The sequence below is a fragment of the Schistocerca gregaria genome, chromosome 5 (assembly GCF_023897955.1).
Source record: "Schistocerca gregaria isolate iqSchGreg1 chromosome 5, iqSchGreg1.2, whole genome shotgun sequence".
Taxonomy (NCBI): Eukaryota; Metazoa; Arthropoda; class Insecta; order Orthoptera; family Acrididae; genus Schistocerca; species Schistocerca gregaria.
The window spans coordinates 276946775-276958259 of NC_064924.1; the positions used below are offsets into that span (position 1 = coordinate 276946775).

The 11485-nt window shown below is 48.6% G+C and overlaps 1 protein-coding gene across 1 annotated transcript in view; it reads right to left on the reverse strand.

Moving 5' to 3' along the window:
• Positions 1–11275, reverse strand: part of LOC126272307 (uncharacterized) — a 50640-nt gene extending 39365 nt beyond the window's left edge. The window contains exons 1-2 of the mRNA XM_049975081.1: positions 11079–11275; positions 10795–11001 (exon numbers count right to left, since the gene is read on the reverse strand). Coding sequence (XP_049831038.1) covers positions 10795–11001; positions 11079–11199 — 328 coding nt within the window. The 5' untranslated portion in view covers positions 11200–11275. The remainder of the gene's footprint in view (positions 1–10794; positions 11002–11078) is intronic.
• Positions 11276–11485: the final 210 nt, after the last annotated feature.

Here is an 11485-nt window from a genome sequence, read left to right on the forward strand (position 1 = left end):
TTCTGTCAGAGACGGCAAAGGACTTGGAAGAGCAGTTGAACGGAATGGACAGTGTCTTGAAAAGAGGATATAAGATGAACATCAACAAAAGCAAAACGAGGATAATGGAATGTAGTCAAATTAAATCGGGTGATGCTGAGGGAATTAGATTAGGAAATGAGACACTTAAAGTAGTTTTGCTATTTAGGAAGTAAAATAACTGATGATGGTCGAAGTAGAGAGGATATAAAATGTAGACTAGCACTGGCAAGGAAAGCGTTTCTGAAGAAGAGAAATTTGTTAACATTGAATATAGATTTACGTATCAGGAAGTCGTTTCTGAAAGTATTTGTTTGGAGTGTAGCTGATAGAGTACCACCTCAAATATTTGGAGGGCCGGATAGCAGGCCGGTTTGCCGGCTCTCACGGGCCGGAGACCCCTGCTCTAGATCATTTTCATATCTAAAACAAAGTAAACCTAAATATCTACCAGCTAATGTTCTGCAATAAGTAGGAAAGAAATGAGTTATACTCACACACCTGCGCGCGCTCCAAACTTACATACATGACTGCAGTTTATAGCTGACTATCCCACACTGCAAGCAGCTGCACATGATGGGAGACGCAACCGCGTGGTAGGGATAAGGACGAGGCTGGGGCAGCGAGGGGAAGGGAAAGCAGGGTATGGTGGGTTGGTTGGTTGGTTTGTGGGGGTTAAAGGGACCAGACTGCTACGGTCATCGGTTCCTTTTTCCAAATACTAAAAACACTCACAGAGGATAAAAACGATCAACAGACGATAAGACAGACGACACAGAACAAGAGAAACGTAGACAAAGACCAGACAAGACGAACTAAAATCACGCAGAGTGTGAAGGTGGTTGGCCGTCCGTACAAACAAAAGGGGAAAAGCCAACCACCGAGAAACACATGAAAAAAAATCAGACAAATCGTAGGCCATAGGCCAGAATCAACACAAAAACACACACTTACATTAAGCGATAAAATCCCCCTGCCCGAATAAAACGCAGCACTATGTCCGCTATGGAAGAGTTGTCAGAGAGCGTACAGGCAGAGAGCGTATCAGGCAGCGCAAAAGTCTGCCTGAGCACAGTTAAAAGGGCGCACTCCAACAAAATATGGACTACCGTCAAGGACGCCCCACAACGACAAAGAGGGGGATCCTCACGACACAGTAAATAACTGTGCGTGAGTCGGGTGTGGCCAATGCGGAGCCGACAAAGGACGACTGATTCCCTGCGGTTAGCTCGCATGGATGACCGCCACACAGTAGTCGTCTCCTTGATACAGCGGAGTTTGTTTGGCACGGGCAGGTTGCGCCAATCAGTGTCCCATAAATTGAAAACTTTGCGGCGTAATAGTGCCCGCAAATCAGTCGTCGGGAGGCCAATCTCCAGAGATGGTGCACTAGTGGACTCTTTTGCCAGGCGGTCAACAGTTTCATTTCCGGGTATCCCAACATAGCCCGGGGTCCAAACGAAGACCACAGATCTGCCGCAACGGGCAAGAGTATGCAGGGACTCCTGGATAGCCATCACCAGACGAGAACGAGGAAAACACTGGTCGAGAGCTCGTAAACCGCTCAGGGAATCGCTACAGATAATGAAGGACTCACCTGAGCAGGAGCGGATATACTATAGGGCACGAAAGATGGCGACCTGCTCAGCAGTGTAAACACTGCAGCCAGCCGGCAATGAACATTGTTCAGAATGGTCCCCTAGAGTTAGTGCATAACCGACACGACCAGCAACCATCGAACCGTCGGTATAGACAACGCCAGAGCCCTGATACGTGGCCAGGATGGAATAAAAGCGGCGTCGGAAGGCCACCGGAGGGACTGAGTCCTTCGGGCCCTGTGCCAAGTTGAGCCGAAGGCAAGGGCGAGGCACACACCATGGGGGTGTACGCAGAGGGGCCCGGAAAGGAGGTGGTACAGGGAAACACTCAAGCCCATAGAGAAGCTGTTTGACGCGTACGGCGATCGGACAACCCAACCGGGGCCGACGTTCTGGCAGACGGACGACTGACTGCGGGAACAGGACACGATAATTTGGATGCCCGGGCGAGCTAAAAACATGGGCAGAATAAGCAGCCAGTAATTGTTGGCGTCGTAACCGCAGTGGAGAGACACCTGCCTCCACAAGTATGCTGTCCACAGGGCTGGTCCGGAAGGCACCAGTGGCAAGGCGTATCCCACTGTGGAGGATTGGGTCCAGCAGCCACAACGCAGATGGGGATGCTGAGCCATAAGCCAGACTCCCATAGTCCAGACGGGACTGGATCAATGCCTGGTAAAGTCGTAGTAGAGTAGATCGGTCGGCGCCCCACCCGGTGTGGCTCAGGCATCGCATAGCGTTTCGATGCCGCCAACACGCCTGTTTAAGCTGCTGAATATGAGGCAGCCAAGTCAACGGGGCATCAAAAACCACCCCCAAAAACCTATGTGACTCCACCACTGAAAGAAGCTCGCCGTCAAGATAAAGCCGCGGCTCTGGGTGAACAGTGCGTCGCCGGCAGAAATGCATAACGCAGGTCTTGGCTGCCGAAAACTGAAAACCATGCGCTACAGCCCAAGACTGCGCCTTGCGGATTGCGCCCTGTAATTGACTTTCAGCAGCTGCAATGCCAATAGAGCTGTAGTAAAGGCAGAAGTCGTCAGCATACAGCGAAGCGCAGATAGAATTTCCCACGGCCGCAGCGAGCCAGTTAATGGCTATTAAAAACAGACAGACACTTAGAACAGAACCCTGTGGCACACCGTTCTCCTGGACTTGGAAGGAACTAGATGAGGCCGCGACGTGCACGCAGAAGGTACGATACGACAGAAAATTGCGGATATAGATCGGCAGAGGGCCCCGAAGGCCCCATCCATGAAACGTAGAAAGAATGAGATGACGCCATGTTGTATCATACGCCTTCCGCATGTCGAAAAAGACAGCGACCAGATGCTGACAGCGGGCAAAGGCAGTACGGATGGCCGACTCCAGGCTCACCAGTTTGTCGGCGACGGAGCGGCCTTTATGGAACCCACCCTGAGACGGAGCCAGAAGGCCCCGAGACTCCAGTACCCAATTCAAGCGCCGGCTCACCATCCGTTCAAGCAACTTGCAAAGAACGTTGGTGAGGCTAATGGGACGTTAGCTGTCCCCCTCCAAAGGGTTCTTCCCCGGTTTCAGAATGGGGACAAGACTTTCCCGCCATTGCGATGGAAACTCACCCTCGACCCAAATGCGGTTGTAAAGGTCAAGGAGGCGTCGCTGGCAGTCCACTGAAAGGTGTTTCAGCATCTGAGAGTGGATGCTATCTGGGCCAGGAGCAGTATCAGGAAAAGCGGCGAGGGCACTGCGGAATTCCCACTCACTGAATGGAACATTGTACAATTCAGGATGGTGGGTGCGAAAAGAAAGATTCCGACGTTCTATCCGCTCTTTAATGGAGCGGAAGCCCAAGGGGTAGTTGGCAGAAGCGGAATTCAGAGCAAAGTGCTCTGCCAAGCGGTTTGCAATGACGTCGGAGTCAGTACAAACTGCTCCATTCAGTGAGAGCACAGGGACGCTGACAGGGGTCCGATAGCCATAGAGGCGGCGAATCTTGGCCCAGACCTGTGATGAAGTGACATGGAGGCCAACGGTGGACACATACAGCTCCCAGCACTCCTGCTTGCGTTGGCGGATAATGCGGCGGGCTCGCGCACGCAGCCGTTTGAAGGCGATAAGGTGTTCGATTGAGGGATGTCGCTTGTAACGCTGGAGCGCCCGCCGGCGAGCTTTAATCGCTTCAGCAATCTCAGGCGACCACCAAGGCACAGTCCGCCGCCGAGGGGACCCAGAAGAATGGGGAATGGCAGATTCGGCGGCAGTAACGATGCCGTTGGTGACCGATTGAACCACTGCATCAATGTCATCGTTAGAGAGAGGCTCAATAGCGGCAGTGGAGGAGAACAAGTCCCAGTCAGCCTTATTCAGAGCCCATCTGCTAGGGCGCCCAGAAGACTGACGCTCTGGTAGTGACAGAAAGATCGGAAAGTGGTCACTACCACAAAGGTCGTCATGCACTCTCCATTGGACAGACGGTAAGAGGCTAGGGCTACAGATCGAAAGGTCAATGGCGAAGTATGTGCCATGCGCCACACTGAAGTGTGTGAAGGCACCATCATTTAATATCGAGAGATCGAGCTGCTCCAATGAATGCTCAACGATGGTGCCTCGACCTGTTGCCACCGACCCACCCCACAGATGGTTATGGGCGTTAAAGTCGCCCAGTAACAAGAAAGGTGGCGGCAATTGGGCTATCAGAGCAGCCAGGACATGCTGTGCGACATCACCATCCAGTGGAAGGTAAAGACTGCAGACGGTAACAGCCTGTGGCGTCCACACCCGAACAGCGACAGCCTCTAAAGGTGTTTGGAGAGGTACAGACTTGCTGTGAAGAGAGTTCAGGACATATATGAAGATGCCACCAGACACCCTTTCATAAGCTGCCCGGTTCTTATAATAACCCCGGTAGTCACGGAGGGCGGGGGTTCGCATTGCCGTAAACCAAGTTTCCTGCAGAGCAATGCAGAGGAAAGGGTGAAGGCTGATAAGTTGGCGGAGCTCAGCTAGATGGTGGAAGAAACCGCTGCAGTTCCACTGAAGGATGGTGTTGTCCATGGCTGAGAAAGGCGTGATGGGACTGGGAAGGGAGATTACGCCGCTGGCTCACCTGCTGCCTCCGATTTAGCACCTGTGATAGTGCTTTCCATGGCGTCTGATGGACCGGCGAGATCGAGGTCCTCAGCGGACGCCAGAATCTCCACCGCATCCTCAGACGCAGAGCTGGAAGGTTGCGGTGGGATAGCTGCCACCGCGAGTTCCTTGGGCTGAGAGCTCTTCTTGGGTTTCTCACGCCGTTCCTTGGGTCGCACCGACTGGGAGGGCTTCACCGATTCAGTCTCCGGGACGGAGGAGGATCGTGAAGCCCTACGACCAGCTGATTGCGGGCACTTACGCCACTGTCGGTCGTCAGCCTTCTCGCTGGCGGAAACCTGGGAAGGGAGGGACCCAAGGGATCCCTTGCAAGCGTGAGAAGCCGAAGAAGTTGGACACTTCTCCGGCATAGAAGTGGGGACGGACGTCCCCGATGGGTGGGATGGTGTTGCTCCTGAGGTAGGTGGCGCAGGAGCAACCCGGTGGGTAGAGCCCCCCACTGGCGAGGGGGCAAGAGGAGTTGTACTACTCGTCGATCCGGCCACAATTTGAGAAACAGACGGGGCTAGCACAGGTGTTGTAGCAGCAGTGTAGGAAGATGTCATTCTCACAGGATGGAGTCGGTCGTATTTCCTTTTGGCCTCAGTATAGATTAGTCGGTCCAGGGTCTTGTATTCCATGATTTTACGCTCTTTCTGGAAAATTCGGCAGTCTGGCGAGCAAGGTGAATGGTGCTCCCCGCAGTTGACACAGATGGGAGGCGGGGCACATGGAGTATTGGGATGTGATGGGCGTCTGCAATCTCGACATGTGAGGCTGGAAGTGCAGCGAGAAGATATGTGGCCGAACTTCCAGCACTTAAAGCACCGCATTGGGGGAGGGATATAGGGCTTAACGTCACATCGGTAGACCATCACCTTGACCTTTTCCTGTAAGGTATCCCCTTCGAAGGCCAAGATGAAGGCACCGGTAGCAATCTGATTTTCCTTTGGACTCCGATGAACGCGCCGGACGAAATGTACACCTCGATGCTCTAAATTGGCGTGCAGCTCTTCATCAGACTGCAAAAGAAGATCCCTATGGTAAATAACTCCCTGGACCATATTTAAACTCTTATGGGGTGTGATCATAATGGCAACATCCCCCAACTTGTCACAAGCGAGTAACTGTCGTGACTGGGCAGAGGATGCCGTTTGTATCAGGACTGACCCAGAGCGCATTTTTGACAAGCCCTCCACCTCCTCTAAATGCTCGACGAAGAACTGAGGCTTTGTGGAGAGAAAAGACTCCCCATCAGCCCTCGTACAAACTAAGAAGCAGGGCGAATAACTGCTACTGCCATCCTGAGACTTACGTTCCTCCCACGGTGTGGCCAGAGAGGTGAACGTTTTCGGATCATACTTCTGAGCGTTAAACTGAGCCCGAGAACGCTTAGAGACTGCTGGCGGATGGCCACCAGCGAGAGACGATGTACCACGCTTCATTGCGGGTCATCCGCCCTGATGCCACCTACTCCAACCAAGGGCCCTCCCCACGGGCGCCACCCAGGCACGGCAAGAGCCACCTGGCAGGATGGCCGTTGCCGGGAGTCCCGATACCCCAGGAGGATAGGCATCTACTCCTTGGCATACGTGGGGAGTTAACGGCGCAGGCATCAGTAGAGTGATCCCTGTGTTGTCAGGGGGCTACAACCAACAGGGTACATGGCGGCCCCACCACAACGGACTGGCTACCGTGCTGGATGTTAGGTAACATGTGGTCCATGGTCGCTGCCGGTGCAGAAAGAGGCACTGCACAGTACAAGGTATAATCTGCACGCAGAAACAGAGTCATGCCCAAGAGATGGAGAGCGGACAGGACTGAAATTCAACGGTGTATAAGCTGGCAAAAAGTCTGATCGTAAGATGGACACAATGCACCAAGTAAGGCACCCTTCCCCAATCTGCTCGCTCTTCGGAAAATTTTGAGAGATGGAGGTCAAACCCAACAGGGGACCGTCATATAAGGCCGAAAAGTTTGAGACTCCTTTTAGTCGCCTCTTACGACAGGCAGGAATACCGCGGACCGATTCGAACTCCCGAACCCGCAGGGGGTGGTATGGGCGACAGTAAAATACTGCTTGCAGGAGCATACAGGGATGAAGCTGAGAGAGGGTAGGGCAGCTAGGTGTATGTCGACAGGATAGACAGAGTCTGGAAGGGGGGGGGGGGGGGGGGGGAAGAGGTAAAAAGATTGTGGGTCAGTTGGTGGAATGAGAACTGTGTAGCACAGGAATGAAAACAGGGAAGGGGCTAGAAGGTGAGGTCAAAAACTAATTAAGGTTGAAACCAGGAGGATTATGGAAACATAAGATAGACGGCTGCGAGAGTTCCCACCTGCGCATTTCAGAAAAGCTGGAGTTGGTGGGAAGGATCCAGATGGAACAGGCTGTGAAGCGGTCACTGAAATGACTGGTCCTACTCAACGCAGTAAGTCACATCCCTCAATGTTGACCTCCATCTCAAAGATGGCTCAATCACTACCCCTGTCCATATCAAACCCACCAAATAACAGCAATACTCCACTTTGACAGTTACCACCCATTCCATACCAAGAAGTCACTTCCATACAACCTAGCCACCTGTGGCCATCATATCACAGTGACAAACAGTTCCTCTCAAAATAGACCGAGGGTCTCCCTGCGGCCTTCACATACTATAATTACCCTCCAAACATTGTACAAAAACATATCTGCTAGGCCTTATCCCCCCACCCACTACCTCCAAAGTCCCACCGTCCAGCTACAGAGGAGCATTCCCCTCGTGACTCAGTAGCACCAAGGACTGGAACAACTGAACCACATTCTCTGACAGGGTTTTGACTAGCTTTAGCTACGTCATGAAATGAGGAATTTCCTACTCATTATCCTTCCCACCCCTCCCACAGTGCTATTCCACAGCCCATCAAACCTACACAGTATCCTTGTCCATCCCTATACAACTCCTGTTTCCAACCCCTTGCCTCATACCCTGAATAGACCTAGACGCAAGACCTGTCCCATACATCCTACCACCACCACCACCACCACCACCAACCCCATTAAAGGCAGGCCCGCCTATGAAACCTATGATTTGATTTACAATCTTAGCTGCAGCCACTGTGCTGTATTCTACATGGGCATGACAACCAACATGCTGTCTGTCTGCATGAATGGCCACTGACAAACTATCGCCAAAAAACAACTGGACCACACTGATGCTGAGCACACCGTCCAACATGACATTCTTCATTTCAAAGACTGCTTCACATCCTGTGCCATATGGAACGTTCGCACTAACACCAGCTTTTCTGAATTGAGCTGGTGTGAACTCTCCCTGCAGTATCCTAAGTCCCCGTAACAGTCCTGGCCTCCACCTTCATTAGTCATTGTTGTTACCCAGCTAGCCCTTTCTCTGTTCCCATTCCAGTACTACACAGCCCTCTATTCCACGAAATCACACAGAGTCTTTCTACATCTCTGCTTTTCTTCTCCCTACTCACCCCCCTCCCCCCCCCTCCCGACAGCACCTAGCTGCCCTACCCTCTCTCCACCACATTCCCATATGCTCCTGCAAGCAGCACTTTACTGTCCCCACACCTACCCTGCTACCCCTCCCCATCCCTGCCCCAGCCTTCTTACCCCCATCACCCAGTTGCACCTCCCATCATATGCGGCTTTCGCAGTGTAGCTTCAGCAGCCAGTGACTGCAGTCATGCGCATATGAGTTGCGTTTGCGCGTGTGTGTTCAATCTCCAATGAAGGCCTGGTTGGCTGAAAGCTTATTTCTTTTTGTTGTGCCTATCTGCGACTCAGCATCTACGCAATACGTTTAGTAGCAACTATCCTTTTCATAATACTGTACATTCCATCCTGTATTTCCCATTGTTCACTATTTTACATAAGTGTACACTGTAGGCAGGGCGGCAGCAGCAGTGGTGGTGGTGGTGGTGGTGGTGGTGGTGGTGGTGGTTGTGGGATGGGTGGAGGGAAGGTGAGAGAGTGAGGCTGATTTACATATTGTAAATAACTGGATGATACATACATAGTTTTATTTTGTTTCAGACCTGAAGATGATGCAGAGTGATCTAAACATGTAATCTAACCTAAAATCTGCAACAGAGATGAAACAATAAATGAGAATTGTCTCTAATATATATATGTATCATAAGTTGCCTTCTGAACACTCTGGTTTAGGTAGTTCTCACAGAAGTCATTTAGTAATGTTTGGCAGGATGTTTTGTCATTCCCACCACTTTCAAAACTAATGTTTCCAATTGGTTGTAGGATGATTAAGTCTGATCCAAATATGACAAATTGATAGGGGATCATTCATACTAACAAATTAAGTTTTCCTCTAAGGTTACATCAGGGACATGTCTGGTGGTTCAACAGAAAGGTTAAATTTCACGTTGATAACTTCCTCTGACATTGAGTTATGCCCAAAAAATTTCACATGCAGCTTCAATTTTCATGTCAACAGAGCTGACTTGCGCACGCTGATGAATACACCACCTCTATTTTCCATTAATCTATGATTTCAATATTAATTCTGATAATTTCATTGGTCTCAATTTCAGGATTTGGCTGCCTTATTCAAACTCTGGAATCTTGTCGCAAATGCTTTGGCAATTTATCACTGGGATGTCGACCATTTCGTGTGGAGATGCAAACTACAGCTAAGTATTTCACATGCACTTCTTCAGAAGATGCTAAATCTTAATCACATGCCAAATTATTAATCAGTTCAATTTGACATGACCTGTATACTTTTTGAACAGGTAAACAAAGCACCTCTCAGTTTACTTCTTACAAGCTGCACTGTCAGGTGCAAACTTTTCCAATTGTCATGATCATTTCTTAAAAAAAGAAAAATTAGTTTTCCAGCTATTGGCTCCAAAAATCACACCCACAGACATTTACAACAGATCCTTCCCCAAAGCATTTTCATCTATTTTGTGATCAGGCACATAAACTTACAGCAACATACCATAGCTGTCGATTGGACAAATTCCTTATATCTCTAAATAAACAGGATAGTACTACAGGATTTCTTTACAATAACAATTCATACATAACAACATAATTCTAAATTCATTTACACATACCTCTAATGGAGAAGTATTTAGGTACCAGGACAGCTTTCCACACAGATAGCTCTAAAGCTGTACTGACTAAATAGCTATATAAACATACAAGTAGATTGTAAGAGTGCTATAGCAATTCATGAAAACTGGCATGCATATATCTTTGAAAATTTTGGGCATATCTGATAACATACCAAAATAAATACAACGTAATTTGTATAGGACAAAACAAATTTCATTTGGGAGGCTTCCAGAGACCCAATAATGCCCAAATATCAATAAAGGATTTTCTGGATCAAAGTTTGCTACCAGTTACCTCAAGAACCATCCAGCCCTGAAAATTAAATTTTACAGATCCCTCAGAGTAGCTAAGGGGAACAAACTCCCACAAGCAGAACTTTCTTTGATAACTACTTTTTGGGATGATTATACCACAACATTGAACATTTTTCATGACAATGAAATTTCCTTGACACCCTCAGATAAACAAGTTGCAGTGAATGGGGCAAATAAACAAAATTTGTAAACATACTACCCACACAATGTGACACTGACAATTACAATTACTAATCTTACAAACTGTAGCCCAAAAGATGGGGCAGTTTCATCTAAACCTCAACCTGTATGTGTTTCCATGGAAATGCATGCTCTTACTACAATCACTATTACCACATTGTTTTAAATAAGCTTTTATGTGTATGCAATGACATCAGCTGTAAAATAATTGAATGCTGGTCACCACACATCCCTGTAGTATGTTGAACACGCAAATCAAAGCAAAAACTCTCTTCATGACGGCAGTTTGACAATACTATAGCCAAGCCATAAGAAACACCATGCCCCACTTTAAGTCTTCGCTGCGTTAACGAAACTGACCTGTAGCACAGTGCGAGGTTTACGTCTAAGAGAAAGAGTAAACTGCAGTTTAGAACCTGTTATCGAGACTAGATATATTACGAGACGATCTCACTTCGACGACATAATAAAAATGGAAATCCCTTACCTTCTTGCCACAATTGGTATTCTGTTGTTAAATCGGCCACTTCACTTTCAAGTTTTTCGATGGCTTCTTCGAGTACGGATATTGTTTTCGTAAAAGCGGCTTTCTGCTTTTGAACAACATTGTTTTTCTTCGATTTTATCTCAAGTAGTGCACTTTCTGCGTCTCTTACACCACTAGCAAGCAGCAGTTCCTGAGCACGTAGCTTGTCTAAAATAATAACACACCTTTACACAAAAATAGTCATGCATATAAAAGACTACTATTTACACACACGGAACTTGTACCTTGAAGTTTCGTCACACCATTTTCCCACTTATTAAAAAAGGAGCATATGTCGTATAAAGCTAAATTCTTGACATTATGTAGTTCATCGAAGATACCCCGAGATGGGGTAATCGATCTCATAATTGAAAGTTTCTCTACCCGTTAATGTAAACAGGGAATATACTGTCATTATAAACAGTTGAAAATTAAAATTGGCGGGAAGATTTTTCAGAGACATTACGTTCATTCGTACGCATCACGCTCTAGTATAGTGTAGGAAGATCTGTGGAGTGAGCATTAGGATGCGCAGGACATGATCACTCGATGCCGTACATTTGGCCTACAAGCGCCTTGGACGTTTAGAATGTCATTACATCACTAGGACCAACAGATTGTCTTCTTAGGTACTGTGGATTAGATATAGACA